Source organism: Rhipicephalus sanguineus, chromosome 6 (genome assembly GCF_013339695.2).
Source record: "Rhipicephalus sanguineus isolate Rsan-2018 chromosome 6, BIME_Rsan_1.4, whole genome shotgun sequence".
NCBI lineage: Eukaryota > Metazoa > Arthropoda > Arachnida > Ixodida > Ixodidae > Rhipicephalus > Rhipicephalus sanguineus.
This window is the reverse complement of record NC_051181.1, coordinates 150,069,115-150,089,711: the sequence shown is the minus strand read 5'-3', so window position 1 is coordinate 150,089,711 and position 20,597 is coordinate 150,069,115. Positions and strand designations below refer to the sequence as shown.

Below are 20,597 nucleotides of genomic sequence, written 5' to 3'. Positions count from 1 at the left end.
TCTTTTCACTGCAAAAGGTAAAGTATTGTAAAAAAAAAAACGAAAAGCAAAAAAAAAATTTTTCGCGCCGTAAGCTCAGTCCCGGCACTACAATGTGACGGCACGGATTTGAATATACTTTTTACCATACACTTACAACCAAAAAGCTTCCAAGTGTATGGTCGGAGACCGACGAACAGAACTTCATCGTGAATAGAATTTATTTTTTCGTAAAACTTGAAACATTCGTGAGAGTAATCAGCTCGGAATAGTAAACTTTACGAAAAATTCTGGACAGCTTGCGGCTACCCAGGGGGGGGGGTGTCGTAATATGTAATATGTGCTGCATTTTATTGCGATAGCAATTATATGGACATTCTCGACGGGTTCTTGCCGTCGCCGTCATGTCCCTCCCGCATGGATCTGGTATCTGGTATCTGGTACCCAGGTGGATTGGCGTTGTACCACCTAGTCCTCTCACTTGTTAAGGCAGCAACTTGACAGTGGCTCAGTGCAGTGTCAGTACAAGAAAACAACAAGCATGTGCAGTACAATAAGAAAATACTGTATTTTATTGACTGCAAACGTCTTCGAATGTGAAGGCGTGCTTTACAACATCTTGCCTGTCAAAAATATAGGTGGGAACATGATGCTTTGCTATATACATCACACGAAAATGTATGAAACGACACCACAACCATTTGCATGTTACGAACCGGGATTTTGTGAAACTAACATATCAGTGATTACTAAGGACTTTCTTTTCAAGTAAAAGCCATGATTAGACAAGATACTGCATGTCATAAAATAGTTAGGCATGTTTAGCATAACTACCTCATCTTAGCACAAGAACTTAGCAAACGTGCACATACCTTTTTCAATTCACACAAGAAATACACAAGAAAATGGACACTAAATGCAACAACCAACCGGCTGAACATATTTCACTGTCTCAACATATAAGTGTCAACAGAAATGCACACTCAACTCCTTTGAACAATATATGCGTAAAAGTGATTTATGTGTTCAAACAAATACACTAAAGGACACAACTTTCCCAGCAAGAATATTGTGTAATATGAATTATTTTTAAAAAATACAAAATTCGCAGCTTTTTAAGTTCAGTATGTAATCAGTATTTCTCTTAAATGTACTTTGCTAACAGTTATATTTCTGTCTTTCCATTAACGTGCAATAGGTATGTACAACGCACAAACTGTGCAGTAAATATGCAGTTCTTCTTGCCCCGCACACTAAGTAAAGTAAGTTTTAAAACCACCATATGCATTTATACAGAAAGAATTTTGAAAGAAGAACATTAAAGAAAGTAGCCCAGTTACAAATTCGTCACATATGCTTGTTATAGGACATTAAAAAATGTAACAATGTCCATAAAATGTGTTAGAGCTAGGGATGGGCGAATATTCGGGCACTTCGAATATGCGAACAAATATTACAGTATTCAAATTCGCTTCAACACAAATTTAGATAATTTGAAATGAACGAATATATGTATATTTGAGCGCATATAAGCTTCTGCAAAGTTTTTTTCACTGCCCCCCCCACCCCCCATCCAGTAGTCATCTACCCATCCAGGGGTGATCCACACTGCTGTGAAGCCACACTTCAAGGTTAAATGTACAGTCACGCTCAATATGACTTGCAACACAGGAGCGCGTGGTCTCACGAGTTCAAAGACTGCGCATGGCTTCCACTTGCCCTTATTTCCATAACTAAATGCTATTCTCTCACTTGGAGATGAGCCCAAATAAGAAAATCTCATTTAGTTGTTGAAATGAATACAAGTTGAAGCCATACGGAACCTTTGAACTCATGAGGCCACGCGCTCCCGCGTTACAAGTCATATTGAGCGCGACTATACATATTGCACTCACCTCAATCAATTATTTTTTTAAGTTTAGAAGTGTGTTGTACGGGCTTATACACACTGGGTAAAGTAAGTTTTAAAACGTAACAATGTAACGTGTGTAGTTTAAAACGTAACATTGTACCAGTTATAACTTGCACCCTACTGCTATAAAAATCTTGCTACTATTCGAAGTTATTTCCACTTCACTTTGAATCAAAAAAGTAAAATTCACACATGCCTAGTTCCAATTCTTAAAAATATTGTTCAAGTTAGTTGGGTCATCACAAAATGCTCATTTTCCTTAATAATATAATATATACTATTCTAACTATTCGACCAAATCGCTATTTGCTTTGAATTTGCTTCGAACCTTAAGTTTACTATTCGTTCATCCCTAGTTAGAGCAAGAGTGGCAGCATAGATTCCAGTGCATTTTCTGTGAATCCAGTCTCTAGTAATCTAACGACTGCTATGTGCAACTGCTCGAGATAACAGCGTCATATTGCTACAAACCTGGCAATGAAAGGTAATGTTGACTCTGATGTAACTGTTTGGGTCGAATTTACAAAGATATGACACGAACTGAAGACAGTGGAAACAATAATATGGGCACTACTTAGCCCTAAGTTGCCGCACTTCAATACATGAACACTGTACTTTTAACTTTGGTATGTTAGTAATATTGTTCTGAATGGTACAAACATCCAAATTTTCATTAACTAGGAGAACTGTCACCAATAAAATATGGCTGTCTCACATTACTGTTGCCTCTATAATAAGAATGGTTTTAACTTTACATAAACTTCCTTAATTATGTGAATAGAAGCATCCTTAACTACTGTTCTTCTACTGATACTGACTATGAAAGATGTTCAATGTTGAGCACATTGTGTGCACATGTAATAACTGAATATCTTTAGCATGAATGCTTACAGAATTCAGGAACCTCAATCTCACTGTAACAAAGTACAGAAACACCCATCAACTTGGCAGCATGTTATAGAACCACCGGTCATGAGATTAGTGTGGTATAAGCCACAACAGTATCTCCAAAAGTTTAGGCATAGCCTCAGTATGCAAAAGTTAATCATTTATAAACACTATCCATCACCCCTCAAAAAGCATTTAAAAGAAGGACATTCAGGTTTCGAGATCACGTCATGCATGAGGCAGTGTATGCGACACATAATTTCAAATAGGCCAAAATGAAATGTGTTTATCAAAGAGGTACTGCCACTCAACACAAGGATGAACCGCTGCATTTTCTTAACTACAGTCCACAGGCTATATAAGTTTGAATAATGAAATTTTGCAGGGGGCAGGTTATATGTACAATCAGACTATGCCACATTTTCTTTTTAACAAAGGAGCAGTTTAAGCCGGCTGTAATCTGTCCAACCCAAACAAAGAACTCCGTGCCATGATGACGTCACCCCTCATTGCCTAGCAACCAGCTGCACAGCTGCGCGCCTGTTTTGCTAGCCCATACACTGCTCCGCCACCAGCCCACCTACCTGGACATTGCGTGCAACCACTCTGTCACGACAGACGTGACGTCACAGCCAACTCAACTGCGCATGCGCTTCTTCATACTGTATAAAGCCAGCGTGTGGCAGTGGTGCATGGCGCTGGACACAGACAAGGAGAGAGAGACTGAAGACAGTCCCCACTGCCGATTAGGAAACCATTTACCGGGAATGGCAGCATGCTGCCAAGCAAGACTGCTAGACTCAACTCAGTTTAACGAAGTCCACGACAGAGTACGGCCGAAACGGCAAGAGGCGGCTGTGCTGGACTCGACTGGAGCCTGGCATCACTTGGCATTACTTCGTATAACGTGGCATCACTTAGCATCACTTCGTGTAACTTGGCATCACTTCGTATGACCAGGAACAGCTAGGAACCGATCAGACCCACTGTGACTTTAGCCTTGCGCCACTAGTGCAAGCTGCGCCCGGCTTTTTTTTTTTTTAAACCAAAGCACATTAGGAGAAAATGATGCCAGATTTCACCTGCAAATGTTTCCCATAGACTATCACTTAATAAAACGAGCTTCACAATGACAGTTGCTGACACTAGCAATGCATTATTTTCCAGTTCATTTTGGCAGCATGTGGCGCGTGAGCGAGTGCTACTGAAGATACATAAAGAGCCTGCTTCAAGCTCAGTGTAGCAAAGCATGTGCAAAAGCTAAAGGAACAAAAAAAAGGCATTTTTAACTGGAGTTCGTCTTTGTGAACTATACACCGGATGCCACATATCTAAAAAAAGCAGTTTATCTTATGCCTTAATCAGCCTTCATGTACTATACACCAGGTGTATACTATGGTCCAGAAAATATTGCGATAATAAAGGTAGCAACAAACAAGCTTCTAAAAGGATGCGATGCTAGTATATAAATAAAATGTAAACACACCGGGAGGTAAGAATAGATCAGCAGTTTGAGAACTCATGCCCATGTGAATGCAACGTAATCACCGGGAGCCTTGTTTCGACACTACACGTAATTTTGTAACTATGCAATGTCAAACAAGAGCTGTGTCTTATCACCAAAGCACAAACAGATTCAACCTACGTATGCAAAAATAGATGCGGCACAAAAATAAAAATCACCGTACAACAATGACTTAAGGACAAGCCCAGACCCACTATGCTTCAGACATCAAGCAACAGCATAGTTGGGATTTCTTTAGACATGAAACAAGACGAAATGTTCCAGTCGTACAGACACACATACCGTATTTTCTCACACATAACCCGCATCAAAAAACAGAAAAACTTGTTTAAAGAGTGGGGGTGCAGGGTTTATATGCACATTTTTTTTCTTTCTGTACAGTTACAAGTTTGGGGTGCGGGTTATATGCAAGAAAATACAGTACGTATTTTAACATTACTCTACACCTCTGCGTGGAATGAAAACTAAGCTTAGACCATGATTTTCTTTATCCCCATTTAACACAGTAAATGTAATAACATTACTCTCTCACAATTTGATATTTACAAGTAGTTTATAAGGTAGTGAATTTTATATACAGAGCTCTTACATCTCATAAATCGTTTTCAGATTTTTGTTTGGTTAAGCAGTTACACACTTTCGATGTTCATGTTCACTAAATTGAGTTGCTCTTGTTCACTCACGCTTAGAAGTCAACATAACAATTACTTGGACATAACACTACACAACTGTTATCTCAACAGTACTTAGCTGGGTTCATTAGTGTATATTCAGTAAAGATAAAGGACCGTAAATTGGAATACGGGCACAGAAAGATGATGGGTCGAGCACTGCAAGTCCCAGTCCTCTTTTTTCGTCCGTGTTCCCGTCTGTGCTCCTCATCTTTACTGAACAACTGTTAAGTCTGGGTTCGATATGGCTCGCACCGCTTGACGTACGTGCCGTCTTGCAAGAGCTTTCTGTAAAGTGCAATGTACCGGGCAACATTCCTCGTTTGCGGGACGAGGAAATCTGAGGAAAAGGTCAGCTTGTCCTTCAGCGACGGCCGCAGCTGCGGTATCTGTAGGTTTCGCAGGAACGCTATCACAAAAGAGTAACAGTTGTGCTCCTTTTCATCATACCTAGAACAAAGAAAATGACTTGGTGAGCATCAAATTATGCAAAAGCAAACTTATTTATGTATTATTTATTTATTCAATACTGCAGACTCATGGTCCAAACAGGGTGGTCAATACAATTACAAAAGGAGTAGCAATGACAGAACAATAAATGGTGAAGAACGTGGCAACTTAGAGCGAATATGTGGCAGCCTAGAGCAACATTTGAAGCATCCCGCATCAAAGCAAAATCTACCAATCATTGTGGGTGACCTTAGCTCCCCATGGTAAATTTCAGAGCTTCATGAGAAATTCGAGTCATCCAGTATTCATCTTCAGTTTCTTTGTTTAAGTGCAATTATAAAATTAGTACAGCAGAAATTAAAGCCACAGTAAAACATCATTCACACATCCTGGTTACATTTTCGCCGGCTCTTATGCTCTGGAACATCACACACCTCTATGGTGGCTTCTTGTTCCTTACATTTCTTTTCCCGGCTGTTACATCTAAAAGCTTTGATAGCCTCTGTATCAATTGCCACACGACACCGCTGAAAACGGTCATAGTGTTGTTCTTTGGTGCCATATTCACGAGAAACAACAAAATTGCCTATCAGTATCTTACTGGTATTTAGCCAGGTGGTTAATTGTCGCCTGGGAAGATACAACTTTGACACGTACTTACATTCTTGCCATGTGACCAATAAACCAAATAGCTTTTGCAGCACGCACCCTGTCATGCCACATTCTTCTGCTCACCAATAAAAAATTTGCCTATGTGAAAAACTGCTATCGGATGCTACATTTTCCCAGTTTGTGCATTCTTTTTTGCGTGGTCCCCCAACAAATGCAATAACACGGTTCTACTATAGTTTAATATTGAGGTAATTATTAAGAACTTTTAAAAGATCTTATTACAGCAATGCTAGCTTTGGTACTTATAAGACTTGAAGAACAGTTATGCAGATCCCACACACCATAAAAGTCGATGTTATGCAAATCATTTTGGGGGTAGTTGGTCATTTGGGGCTCTGCAAAATGTTACCGAGCGAACGGACATGATTGTGTGCTGTGAGCGATTTTGTGTCTGGCGTAAGCATATGTGCAATGACTGCAGCAGGATGACAACGGTAACAACAAATATTGCTTGACAATGATGGTATGGTGTCTACTCGGCCCATTATGTGCAACATAACATTCTGACATCTGTGTTCTACAGGGGTACTGGACTGATGTAAACAAGACAAGCATGGTTTGTAAAGTGATCTGCAACTTGAGTGTTATACAGCCATATGTAGCCACATCTATGTCACATGGACAACATTAAAGCAACAATACCTGTACTCTGGCAAAGAAATGTCATAGCCTGTTCCTATAAAGCTGATCACAAAGGTAGCACTATGACATACAGCACACATATAGCGTTAGCTGCTACAAGGAAAGAACTAGGGAATTTGGGACCTTGGCAAAGGTGGTGCAGTTTTAATACAGCGTCTCAATGTGCTTGCTCCCACAAGAAAAAAATGTAAGAAACTGGCACGTGACACCTGCAGCATACATCTCAAAGAGCTAGACAGCTTTGGCATGCATGTCTGAGCATGCATGTTATCATGCATGCTCAGACAAAGGTCCCATCAGTTATGCATTTTTCTTTTTAATGAAAGAGGCCCAGAACAAGGAAGTACAGGAACCTACCTACCGCAAAGCACCTGGAATGAAGCAGACAAGTATTCGCAGTAATGCTCATTGAATGAGAGGCTAAGCAGTGATAGTTGACCGCTCACGTACAACAAGCAAGTCAGCACCAAGAGTTTACATCGCAAGTTCAAGTATTGTGAAGGCTAACATTTGCACTGGCTTCCCTAAATAGGCAAACAGTCCTGCACATGACACCACAATACTGTAAGTGCAGAAACGAAAAAAAAGGAACTTACTGAAAGGAATAAGATCAAATGGAAACAGAACTGCTCAAAAGCCCAAGTAGTATGCAGGCATTCACCACAGTTCAGGGTAGTATTAGCTGTGAGATGAGCAAAACATTGCCTGCATAAGACAAGCATACCTCTTGCTGTCCCACGCATCCTGGCTTTCAGTGACGGATAAAGTGTAATCCCAGAATTCATGCCAGGCTGTTCCCTCCTCCGTGATGACAGGCACAACAATGCACTGCGACCAGACGGGCTGCTTGGCAACTTTGAGCCCTTCCTTGTCGTACTCGTGAACTTGACCTGATGAAGAAGGAAGAAGGCAAGCATGCGAGAGCCTCGGACAAAATTCTTTACATAATAAGCCGAGCACTACAGTTTGACTATCTACCAATCAACAGTATCAGTACGCATCGCAGCGGCATTTATACAGACATCGTAAACGGCCGCAAAAAATGCACTTGAACAACTTGGCGCATCGATCAGGTATCTAACACCAGAATTAATATTCCCGATCAAGGAACAAAACTCTGTGAGCGCTACCTGACGCATAATTTTAACGGGCAATATCATAGCAACTAATCACTGCGTAAGTCGCTTTGATATAGCAGCATTACCGCTTTGTATCTGTTTCGTTACCGTACCTTTAGAGTCCGTCACTCCAGTATGCAGGTCCAATGAACTTGAATACAGGCTGCACAGAAAGGGTTAGGTGACATGAGTGGGTGGTACCTTACCATAACAAGAGAGTCGGCGTGCAAGTCATCGTCAAATATGCACTCTTGTTTCCTCGACAAAACACGGAGCCAGTGCTATTTCGCGGAGCATACAAGCTAAACTAGCTGAAGTCGCGTAAGGATGCACAACACCGCAAGGAAGCATAGAGCACAGCGTGCAAGTGTGACAGTGCGCACGGGAGACACAAATATCGGACGAAAATGCGGCGTTACACTTACTGCAGAAAGTCGCCTTTCGACGGCTTGATGACGACACAGCAAGGAGATTTCTGCGAGTTTCTGAAAGGATACGGTATCCTGAACGGAGGCACTCGTAGTTCGGCGTCTTCGAGCTCGAGGCCACAGATGGGGCAGCATTTCGGCAAACGCAGACACAATACGTTGGCACGCTTCTCGCAGTGCTGGAAACACAAGATCGCCAGATCCTGATCCTCCATGGTTTCACCCATTCACCGGTTTCGCACACCGAGCCCGCATGCACAATCTGTCACGATGTCACTTGCATGCGACGGCTCAAGTGGGTTACGAGCACAAGAGTCTGCCGCTCGGCCAAGTTCTGGGTCGCAGGCAAATACGCTTCAGCTCACTTTCCGCCATCGAAAAAAACTGGCACAGGAAGATGCGGTAACGGGAGCCAGTTTATCCTGTTACGAACTCGAAGGCAGCCCGTAATCGCGACATCGCTGGGCGAGCGAGTTTGTTGTGCAGTGCATATGGTGCTGCCATCTGCAAGGACTGATTTGACACAGCACTGAAATACACATAGCCTCGGAGATTTAAAACAACGTAATTGAGAATCTTAGAGGCTATAAGATTAAAAAAAGCTTTTATAAAGCTAGCGTATAATCCCTAATAAAGTTGACAATTTTCAAACCGTGCTTTTTTATTTATATATTGTTTATTTCTTGTATTTACATCAAAATACGAAACTAAGGCAAATTTTCGAGGGACTTGTTTCTCACCATGGTGACGCGGGAAGTTCAAATAAGCGTTAGAGCGTTGTCTCGCGTTTGTAACTGTTGTCGTTGTTGTTGCTGTTGTTGTTGTTTTTCTTCACCTACTGATGTATAACTGCTTTCTCTTCCTTCAATCCTTTCTTCCTTATTTTTTTTTAATGTGGTACGAAGATTTCGAAGGTGTTTGTTGATGCGCATATTGTTTACGCCACCCTTTATAATATATTCGTGTGTTGGGGCTACGTTTTATAAGGAACAGCGATTTAACTAACCGACTCAATCCCTCAGGCAAGCGTAAAGAAACACGAAACCAAAAAAATGATGTCCCCATTTCTGTATCCTTTATTTGTTGGCTAAGTATAAAACGGCAGCATGGAAGAATTTGGTGTACGACCCAACGACACCGAGAACCTTTCGTCGGTGGGGCGTGCAACGAAAGCCTAAGCAATGCCGTGCATCATTCGCATGTATTGATCACCATGCCGGTTGTAGTACGGATCACTGCTGCAAGGATTCAGGAGACACAGGAATGGCTGGTGGAGTCGCGGTAGAAGATGCAACGCAGACAGACCAAAAGCGGGATTGAATAGCGGCCTGTTACAAAGAAAAGGGTTAATAAAATTAATAATGGACAAGCTACTCTTTATTTTATTCTTTTTAGTAGTAAACAACAGGCATTTCCCATAAAGTGATTCATTTGATTCCAGTCATCGAGCAACCTTCACAAGCAAAACCTATAATGCGATTGACCCCTGCTGTGTTCTTCGCGCGTGTCTTAATTAACTGAAATCATGTATGTTTTGCTTGCGTCACAGGAGCCTTCCAACATGGCCTGTCAAAATGGCAACACGCCCAATTTCCTAGAGCTTGCACTGACGAATCAAATGTTTCTAATGTTCAAACGATTTCTGCAAATCAAGTTAATGAAAGCCTTTGTGTCATCTCTATTTGTTTCTTGTTACTGACTCGTTATGTACTCAGGAAATAAATGTTATCTTACCATGAATTTGTTGCACATGTATAGTGACCTTCAAAGCTACCGTTCGAACCATATAAACAGTTCTTAAAAAAAAGGGAATTGTGCCAACAAATAGGTTATTAACGTCTCGAAAATCGCAGTTTGGGTTGGCGAGTCACTGTGCGATGCTAATTCCAACAGTGTGCGGCACATGCAGATGCATCCCAGTCAACGTTTATCGTGTGTCAGTCCCAGTCACCAATATCAATCAGCGAGGACGCATTTCCATCAAATTAGCGTCGTTAGGCCGCACGCATCCTGCTTGAAGCGAGGAGTCAATGCAGATATGTTATATTGTGTTTCTTTGGTTTTTGTTTGTTTTTTCGCTTGTTCGATTTTCGTAAGAAATTAGTGTCCGTGAGATTATAAGGCGTCACGTCGGCCCGGGTGCGCAAAAAAGAGAGAGAGAGAGATCAGATAAGAGTTTACGGTACGTAAGTGGTACATAACGCTTTCAGTTAGTTGGACATATTCGTGTGTATACCTGAACAAGTGGAAGCCGTGCGGTATGGCCGATTGCTCCATGTTAGTCAGGATAGCCTTCACAGAGGGGTCGTGCCTAACATGGACGCGGCCTTCATTGTCGACCGTGTAGGAGATGAAGCGCCCGTGGCCCAACGAGTCGTGGTAGCCCTGTCGACCCAACACCGTACCGTGCGGACCTGTTTTCATTTCCTGGAATGAGCTGGCCATGAACGACTTGACTTGCGGGTGCGCGTAGCTCGAGGAAGCGCACAAGAATGCAAGTGTGAGAACCGTAAGCCATGGGCTATCCATGGTCAGTCTTGCCAGCCTCCTGGAAAGATTTAAAAATCACACACAAAAGTTCGACATATTAATTTTAAAAAATTAATTCTGTGGCTTTATGTGGCAAAACCGCGATATAATTATGAGGCACGTCGTGTTAGGGGAGTATGGATTAACTTGGGCCACCAGGGGCTCTTAAAGAGCACCAAAGTACACAGGAGTTTTTCCGTTTCACCCTCATTGAAATGCGGCTGGGAATCGAACCCGCGTTAGCCGCTAAGCTAACAAGGACGGCGGGTAGAGAATGCGGGGGAAATTCAATGTGCGCAACACACCACTGGCGGAGCCAGGATGATGATGATGATGATGATGATGATGATGATGATGATATGTGGCTAATTCCCCTTTGTACCGGGTGGACCCTTCGAACCCCCCGCACACCCTCTCCCGGAATTTTTAAATTTCGCATGTGTATATACACACGCAAGCACACAAACACACGCACGAACGTACATAAAGGTTGGTTGAACCCCTCACCCCCGAAAAAAATTTCTGGATACGCCCCTGAGGCTGCAGTACACGATATCTTGTAAAGCAGGCAGGAAGCACATAAGCAGTTTATTTAACGAGCCGATGGTTCCCTGGAAGAATCTGTAAGTAAACGGAATGGACTTCCTCGCTCTTCTTTTATTTTATTTTTATTGTTTTCTGCAGGCAAACTGTGCAGGTCACTTTTGTGTAACTCTCATGTCTCAGTCGCATAGTTTAGCTATACGTAAGCTATCGCCTGGAGCAACGCGAAAATGTCTCAGAACATTTCATCAGTTCGTTTTTGTTGGCGACAACTACAGTAGAATCTGGTTTGATACGATTCCGCATAATACGTTTTTCGGCTTAATACGTTTTTCTTTTTGTTCCCGGCCAACGTTCCTTGGAAATAACGCATCTTCATGCCTTTAATACGATCCCATGTTTGCCCAAAACTATAATATAATAATAATATCTGGGGTTTAACGTCCCCAAACCACGATATATGATTATGAGAGACGCCGTAGTAGAGGGCTCCGGAAATTTAGACCGTCTGGGGTTCTTTAACGTGCACCTAGATCTAAGCACACGGACCTCAAACATTTTCGCCTTCATCGAAAATGCAGCCGCCGCGACCGGGATTCGATCCCGCGACCTTCGGGCCAGCAGTCGAGCGCCGTAACCACTTTTGCCCAAAATTGGATAATGCGATCGCGAAAGATGATCTTGACCGATATATCTAGAACTCCAGCGTTTATTCTTCGGTATAGTATACATAGCTCAAACCGCGTTCCAACAAGCCACGATCTGCACGTTGCAGAGCCGCTGAGGCCGCAGCGGCGTCGATTTTGCAACGAAAAGATCGCTGCCAGGCGCAGCCGCAGCGTCTAATTACGATGATGACTTACTCCTAGGCGTTGAAAACAAGAAAGTGCAGCGCCAGCCACTTCACTGTTGCTCAATAATAGTGAATTGCTGACGGCGTATGCATATTTTCCTCCTTTTTTTTAACCTTTTTGGTTAATACCATTTTTTGCATAATAGGTTTTATTTTCCGGTTCACGTGAGGAACGTGTCAACGAGATTCCACTGTACCAACGTAGTCAGAGGCGACAGCAGCAGGGGTCAATTACCCCACCTTCCACAAGGACGACATTGCCAGTGCGAACACTCATGCCGGACAGTGCTACATTGGCAAACATGTAAACATGCTAAGCTTCACGAAAAGCTGCCGCACGACTACAGAGCTATATGAAGTTCCGGGACAGCCGAATCTCAACGCATGCGCGTGTATCCCCGAAATAAAAGGAACCGGAACCGCACGACCCTCCGATTTGTTATGGCAGGGCTTTCCTTATTCTGGTCTTTGCACTTGAAACAGCGCTGGTATTCAGCTAATTGGGTCCTTCTGTTTTTTTGTTGTTGTTTTTTGTTGTTGTTTTCCACATCGGTATCATGTATATACACTAATGCACACTGGATGTCAGTGTAACAACGGCCCAGCTATTGTCCCATTTCGTTTCTTTCTTTCTTTTCTTCTTCTTTAACTGTTTTGCGAATGCTATAGACTTAGGACCGCAAACAGCGTATGTACTTGCGACTATGGAAAAAAAAAACACTTACGTTAGGTTAGATCCAGGCGCGCGTATCGTCTGAGGAAGCGCAGAGACGTGGCCCAAATATCTTCTTTCAAGGCAGCTGCGCCAGCGCCGTTCGGCGAACTATTTCCACAGCCTCCGCAACAATGCGTGGAACAATGCAATTGCGAGCAGCTGCGCCGTACAAAGCGAATACAGGCATCCTTGAACGTATTTACGCAGTCTAGAATTCGTTCGGACGACAGCTCTGACATGTTATTCTCCGAAGCATTGTTTTTCAGGGCGTCTTATTCGCATCCACGCGGCGTCAACGGTTATTGAATGCTCACGGTTTCGGCGAAGTCTTGTGGCGCCTTCATTCAAACAGGTTGTAAACATCAGCGCACGTTACCGTGCGCTCTTCGTGCGTGCCTAATTAACACAAATCATCAAATGTTCTTCTTGCTATCACGTGCGCCTTCCAACGCAGCCCGTGAAAACGGCAACACGCCCAATTTCATCTGTAACGCTTTCCAGGTTCACCTATATTAGTTTCGGAAAACCACCCGCCACGGTGGTCTGGTGATTATGGGGCTCGACTGCTGATCCGCAGGTCGCGGGATCGAATACCGGCCGCGTTTTTCGATGGAGGCGAAAAAGCTTGAGGCCCGTGTAGTTGGGATTTAGGTGCGCGTTAAAGAACCCCAGGTGGTCGAAACTTCCGGAGGGCGTCTCTCATAATCATATCGTGGTTTTGGGACGTTAAACCCCAACAATTAATATATTAGTTTCGGAAAACGGGACGACTCAAAAGACCATATGTTACGGTTGGCATTGGGTTATTTATAGGGGTGTGCGAATATTCGAGTTTCGAATTCGAATCAAATAGTTCCTAATCGAATAATTCGATTCAACTTTCGAATAGCTAGTATTCGAAGTTTCGAATAATTCGACAGGACGAATATAAAAAAAAAAACGCGACAAATGCCAATGGTGCCACTTGGTTAGGGTAGGGTGGCTAAAACTAACGCTAACGTCGCCTTTCATTAAACTTTCACCGACATCCTGGTTCAAAAGCGAGCGCATGTTGATCTTAAAGGAGATTATGTCATTTCCGCAGGTAGAAAAACACATGAGAAAACTGTCAAGTCCTTCACATCTTCGCTCCCGAAACGAAGGCACGGACTTCTTGCGTAGTTCGGTCGCGCCGCAAGAGCCTTAAAACGACCTAACTTTGGCCTGCGAAACCCTCGGTGATTGGCCTTACATATAAAAATTTGTTCATGCTGGGCACTCGCCACTGCCGCACCGCACCACTCGTTCAGAAACTCCCATCGTTCCGGCGCGCAGTTAAAACGCTGCTCTGAACGGGCGCCCGAAGATTTTTGGGCCCGGAGCACCCATGGCGATGAAGCACAACGTTACCGTTCTCAGATGAATCGTATTGCGCGACCATATGGGCAAAAAAAAAAAAGCTACCTACCATACCCCCCTCTTTTAGGAGGTTAGGAGTGGCGCTGCTGACTGGAATGGCGGCTCTTCAATCAACATGCTTGCGCGCCCATAAAAGCTGAAACAAAAGCCACCCCCGAACAAGTGCGTAATGAAGCTGTCAGCACACCGTGGCGTCCATGATTTTTCCTTTGTCTTGCCGTAACTGGCGGTGCATATTTCGCATAAAAATACTATTCGATATTCGATTCGATATTCAATATTTTTGGCCACTGTTCGGCACTATTCGATTCGAATTCGATTCGAGATGAAATTTCACTATTCACGCACCCCTAGTTATTTATGCGTTTGTCTTGAGAAAAACAGCGTCAGGCCAGCGGACATGTCTTTAGTGTGACACATCGAGGTATGTGCTTCCCTAAGCGTATGAATTACTCCCCAATCAAGCCAGCGACGTGAAAACCCCATGTCGCATTGTGACGGAAGTTTAAGTTAACGAAGTTATGTTACAATCGCGCACATTTTGCAAGGGAAGTGGCTAACCAACTCGCGGACAGAAAGATTGATCTAACTTCCTTCCCTCTCAATTTTTTTTTTCAGCAGGGAAAGGCGACGAGTTGCGAAGAGTGCGTTTCCAGGACGGCACCCCACACGTATCTTTATTAAAGACAAAAAGGCCACGGTGTTGAAGGGCTCGCGGTAGGGGGATGGGCAGCGAACCTTCGCGAATGGGAGCCATGAAGTGATATGGCTGTCTGGTGTTTCAGTGACTCTGTAAGAGGAGGAGAGGGAGTTGAAGGGGTGGCAGGAGGAGGGGAGAGAGATAGGCAGAAGAACAGTGAAGGCAGCAGCCGGCTCGCGGGCCACCCAAGGTTGAAGAGAACTTTAAAGCGGCAGCCGGCAGAGAGGCGGTGCCAAGCTCGAAGCTCGGATCTCAGTTTGTACAATCTACACCCCTCAGGGGTCGCCAGATCGAGGTCCGCCCCCCTCCTCGGGGCAGGCACCCTCCACCGCCACTTGTCCCGGGACCGCGGCGGTGTAACAACACGCCGCTGACAACCGCGAGCGCGGGGTTTCGAGGTGGTGTTGTAGTGCGGGGGGCTGAGCCCCCGCGAGCACAAAAGGGCCCTCGGCCGACCAGCAGCCGGAGCCGGTCCCTAACGAGGCCGTAATCGAGCGCGCAACCAAAGCCGAACCGCAGCTGTGTCAGCACAAAGAGTGTCCCTCAGCACCTGCCGCACGTGCGCCGGGCGATGAAGGGAGCAGCGTGGCCTCCGCCGTGACTAAGCGGCGCCCCCGTGACTCCGATGTGCGTCCCGCCAGGACCAACACCGCCGCCAATGATCGCCCCGCCGCCAGCGCGTATTAGATGTGGTCGCCCCCTCCGCTGATGAAGCGGTCTTCTTTGTGCCATTTACTTTTCCATTACCAGATTCCCGGAGCGCTTGCCCGTAGACGCGGGTGGGTGGTAGATAGCGTGTTTAGCGGAGGTCGTGGTGCGAGCTGTCGCGTGCGGCGAAGTGGCCGACACGTGTACGATGCGGAGAAAGGCTGGTGATGCAGGCGTATGAGATATGACATGGGAAGATGAGCGGCACACCTTCAATAAATCAATCAAAGGTTGCAGTAATAGTTAATGACTGAAGTTAACGAAAACAAACGGAATGAAAAGAACTTTGGCTCCGAGTAACGCGAAAACTTGGGCGAGTTGGTGATGCATGATGAATCACAGGGACTCTAAGAAGACGTCCTTCTTGTCGTCCTTGTCTCGGTTGTTCGCGCTGGGATTCATTCGGTCCGCGTCTTCGTGTAGACAACACGTTTTCGTGTTCTTACGACATGCTTCTTTTTCTTTTACCTTTATTCAAAAGAGCAAATCGGGACGTCTGGTCACAATGACAATGGCGTAAGAATGAGCTAAAAAGGTGTATCCATAGGGGTATCGATACGGAGCCGTATTCTATGCAACGAGTTACGAGTGGTAGGTACGGAAATGACGAGAAGTCATCGAACAAGAAATGCCACCGGAGCCAGCGTTTTGACAAGTCTATTCGTCTGACAAGTCCCATTCGCACTTGACTCATCTTGAAAGTAATCCCAAACTGAAAGGCGTAACGCGTACAGTTGCACATACGTGGCGATCATATGTGGCTTTCCAGCGAAGACTGCAGGTGATTCTAAAAAAAGTAGTGTACTGAATATCAAGAGTTTATCAAGAATAACGCGGATCTTGTATGCGTTGCACAACGATCTGTTCATTGCGATAGGCTTCGCCCCAATACATTAATGCTTTGCATGAAGCATTGTACTAAGTTTCGCTGCGGTACAGTAAGAGTATGTATGGGGTGAAACGCACACAAGATATAGCAGTAAAGTATATTTGTCATGTAGCGACGCATATCAAGAAAAGTAGAAAGAATGTGGAGCCACCTTGCCTAGTACCTACGTACTCCTCAGCTGCGCATGCCTTACGCTCCATCTTTATTCACAGTAATATAACCGAGAAATGTATAGTAATTATGTTGTAATAAGTGCTGTAATAATAGGTTAATCAGGGTACTGACAGGCCTACGGAGTTATTTGCGACATGACTGTGACAACAGAAGCTCCTGTTTTGCTCACTCGATGTTCTTACTGTGGCCATGGCCGGCTCGTGCGCACATGAGTAAATGACCTGTGACTTTGTACCTTTCATATTAACAGCGAAGCCGTAGCTGTCGGTAACTTATACTCCGTCGTAAAACACTATCGTCATCATGAACCGGCACGAGCTCTCTTCATGAATCGGCTCGTGCTCTTTTCATTCGCTTTAAAGTTGTTTAAGCTATCGGTAACTCGTGCTCCGTCGTGCAAAACTCCTCGGGTGGGTATGCGTCACAGGAATTGGGCAAGCCCCACTACCGTGTACAGCAGGTGCGAGTGTTGAACGAATACGAACACGTGAAAAAGAGAGACAGAAAGAAAGAGGAAGAGAAAAATAGAGAGAAATAAAGCGAATAAAGATATAAAAAATAGAAAGACATAGAAAGACAAGACAAAAAAGACAAGAAAAAGAGATAGAAAAAAAAACAGAGAGCAAGAAAGAAAGAAAGAAAGAAAGAAAATAAAGATAGAAAGTGCGAGAATGAAAAAGAGATATAATAAAATAAATAGAAAGAAACAGATACAAAAATACATATAAGAAACAGAGAGAAAGAAAGAAATAGAAAGAAACATACAAAAAAGATACATGAAACAGAGAGAAAGAGAAAGAAAGAAAAAACAACTTACTTCTGGCATCACTAGTGCGAAGCTTCCATAATTTATGTGCATCACTGCACAAATGTTTTGCTTCTCTGCACTACTTTAGGTATGCTTCACCAACTAGCAGATAGGCAGCGCAATATAGAATACTAAAGAAAAAGCCACCAATACGCTTAGCATGTAAGACCCTTGACCAGTACAGCTTTTAGACTACCACATTAGTAATGCATGAAGACATTGGAAACTGCATAAATTGCTAGATACCTAATAAACTAGTCAGTGAGTTCTGGTTCAATAGGTATCTAACAAATTAACAATGTTCCTATTTGGGTTATGAATCCTTTAGGAGACAGTCTTTATTTGCACGATAAGTCAAAAGGTGTAATCGACTGATTAGCAAAACTCTTCAAATTGAGTTTTGATAATTATTTTACGGAGCAAGTTCTAATTTTCGAATTGCAGTCACTGAGGTCGCAATGTGTGTGAAAGCAACACCTACGACACAGTATTCGAAGTGAACGTTAGCCAAAAAACGACCCAGTTGTATTTGCACTTCACTGTATGAAAAGATTATCGTGAGAAAAAAAATACATAAGAATGATGTAAGCCGACCATTGGTGCATTTTTATCATGTTTCAGCTAGCGTAAATTTTTTTTTCAAATTAGTATCCATTGCACGTGCTTTAAGTAACTCACTCGCCCAGTATCTGTGATTAAAATTTATTGGTATAGTTTTGTTAATGACTAAATTATCTACCCTGATTTCTTTTGCAAGTAATCTCCGTCTCTTCCAGTAATCAAGCGTAATAAATATATTTTAACGCGGTAGCGTTAGAGAGCTCGTGTCGCAGAAATTCCGCTGTCGGCGTCGGCACCGTTGGTTGTGAGCGGAAAATCATCCGTGAGCGAAAAATCGAGAAAGTAGCAAATAAAATAAACGATAAAATCTTCGGTCCCAATGAGGATCGAACCCGGGCCGTTCGTGTGGCAAGCAGGTGTCTTACCACAAAGCCACGATGTTGCTTGCAGCTGCTTCGGACAAAAACACTACATAAATGTCATGTAGTGAAAGGAGTCTCGACGCATTTTGTTCGGCAGGTGTCACGACGAAAACGAGCCCATACGGTAGGCGTATACGCGAGGCCATCAAGCTACGTCGAAAAACGCCGGGATAGTGCAGCCATCGCCGCTAAATACACACACGAACTTTCAAACAGCTCTAAAAATGGACAACTATGTCCATCTAGAGGAAAACATATCAAGCCAACGCAGCAAACGCTAGATAGTGTGCTGCCATCTGTGAGGCATTGTGAGAAATATGTCTCGACTTTTCATGGCATCCGAGAGGGCCGGCGCGCGGCGTATATCTTGGAGGCCATGCGACTCTTGCTTTAGATCGAAAGCCTGTAAAATTCGCGCGCGTGCGTGCGTGTGTGTGTGTGTGTGTAACAATACACATTAATAGTATGCACTTAGTGGTTGAAGTGCGCACTAGGGGCCGGATTTCGCTATCGCGTTCAACTCTTAAAGGCGAAGCTTAAGGGTCCCCCAATTTTTTGAGTTACAGACGCCTTTTTACAGTTCTAATAACTTAACATACCTGTGATATCATGCTCGAACGAGAAGTAAAAATTGTAAAAAGTCAATGACTTATGAATCTAACTCGGTGCCCGTTATCCTTGGGTGTATCAATTACAATCGCAATGACAGTGGTTGTGGTCAGAAAGTTCCCGCTTCTTTGACAGCGGCAACCAGGCAAGCAGAGCGAGATCAACTTGCATGTTCCCAAACTGATATAATCGAGTTCCAGTTATTGATGAGCTGCCAATACTTTTCTTCTATGTTCGTTCTCGGACAATGATGCTGCCCGAGTCACGCTCGGCGAAAAAAAAGAAGAGGAAAATTCGGCAGATCCCACGCCTTGTGGGAATCGGTATCCTGCGAAGCAGTGAGCGAGTAGTTATATACTGCATTTTTTGGCTTTGAGACAAGCGTTACGAGGTGAATCGACGTGTTTTTGTAAGTGTAGTAGTTGTGTACACATCGTGGGCTTACCAGGCACGTCGTCAACACTGGCGTTTAAAGGAATGGTCTTACGTAACAACAGCACTCACATTAGAGATACGTCAGTATTATCGAAACGAAGTGCGCTATACGGTGCGATGATGTGAACATCATACGCAACTTTCGTTAGTCTATTCCTCCGGGGTCGAGCAACCCTTGAATATAGCTTGCTGAATCATGGGAATACAAATGTAATGTTTAATCGTAATATCTGGAGTTTAACATCCCAAAACCACTCCATGGTTATGAGGGACGCCGTAGCGGAGGGCTCCGGAAATTTCGGCCACCTGGGGTTCTTTAACGTGCACCTAAATCTACGCACACGGGCCTCAAACATTTTTGCCTCCATCGAAAATGCAGCCGTTGCGGCCGGGATTCGATCCCGCGACCTTCGGGTCAGCAGTCGAGCGCCGTAACCACTAGACCACCGTGGCGGGGCAATGCAATATTTATTAACCTGCTGTAAAAGCGAACCCGATCGACACTGGAACCGCGATTGACGTCAACCCGACATGACGCCCGTATCATAGGAGTACATATGTAATGTTTATTGCTTTGTTATAAGGTTTAATAGGCAGCACTGCAACCACACTTGACGTTGCACCAACGTTACGCCAGCATGGGGTGTTTTTCCAAAGCAGTTTCTAGACCTGGCGTGGCTCTGTGGTAGAATATCTGACTGCCACGTAGAATACTTGAGTTCGATTCCTGCTGGGATCCTAATTTTTATTCTTTGCATTAATTGGGTCAACGCTGCCGATGCCGGTTTTTCCTAACGCTCTCGCATTTAAATTACCGATGTCTGTTCTCGCCATTCTTGGGTAGATATAGACTGTCAATCACCTGTGGTGCATAACCGTACACTGCGACCCGTGATCTGTGGCCGTGGTAAACGGGCATGTGGCACACGTGTCTGGAGGAAAGGGTTTGACGACGTACGCGGCAGGAT

General features: G+C 44.0%; 2 protein-coding genes across 3 annotated transcripts; both read right to left on the bottom strand.

The window, feature by feature from the left end:
- Positions 1–523: 523 nt before the first annotated feature.
- On the bottom strand, positions 524–8,744 carry LOC119396774 (MKRN2 opposite strand protein). Its single transcript, XM_037664098.2, has 4 exons — positions 8,283–8,744; positions 7,971–8,020; positions 7,464–7,629; positions 524–5,425 (listed from the first exon to the last, which is right to left on the bottom strand). Exons 1-4 carry the CDS (start codon positions 8,510–8,512, stop codon positions 5,203–5,205), a joined length of 669 nt encoding a protein of 222 aa, XP_037520026.1. The 5' UTR covers positions 8,513–8,744; the 3' UTR covers positions 524–5,202.
- A 599-nt stretch (positions 8,745–9,343) lies between these two features.
- LOC119396775 (uncharacterized) lies at positions 9,344–13,063 on the bottom strand. 2 transcript variants are annotated; one of them, XM_037664100.2, is made up of 3 exons: positions 12,936–13,063; positions 10,522–10,830; positions 9,344–9,613 (listed from the first exon to the last, which is right to left on the bottom strand). In XM_037664100.2, exons 2-3 carry the CDS (start codon positions 10,812–10,814, stop codon positions 9,460–9,462), a joined length of 447 nt encoding a protein of 148 aa, XP_037520028.1. In that variant the 5' UTR covers positions 10,815–10,830; positions 12,936–13,063; the 3' UTR covers positions 9,344–9,459. The 2 variants fall into 2 exon arrangements, with proteins under 2 accessions (XP_037520028.1, XP_037520027.1); XM_037664099.2 differs by having other exon boundaries at positions 10,522–10,833; positions 12,936–13,061.
- Positions 13,064–20,597: the final 7,534 nt, after the last annotated feature.

Coding starts and splice junctions, on each gene's coding strand:
- LOC119396774 (XM_037664098.2), bottom strand. CDS start 8,512: ATGGGTGAAACCATGGAGGATCAGGATCTGGCGATCTTGTGTTTCCAG. Junction 7,630..7,970: donor TGGAGTGACGGACTCTAAAG/GTACGGTAACGA, acceptor CTTCTTCATCAG/GTCAAGTTCACGAGTACGAC. Junction 5,426..7,463: donor GATGCGTGGGACAGCAAGAG/GTATGCTTGTCT, acceptor TCTTTGTTCTAG/GTATGATGAAAAGGAGCACA.
- LOC119396775 (XM_037664100.2), bottom strand. CDS start 10,814: ATGGATAGCCCATGGCTTACGGTTCTCACACTTGCATTCTTGTGCGCT. Junction 9,614..10,521: donor CACGGCTTCCACTTGTTCAG/GTATACACACGA, acceptor TCTTTGTAACAG/GCCGCTATTCAATCCCGCTT.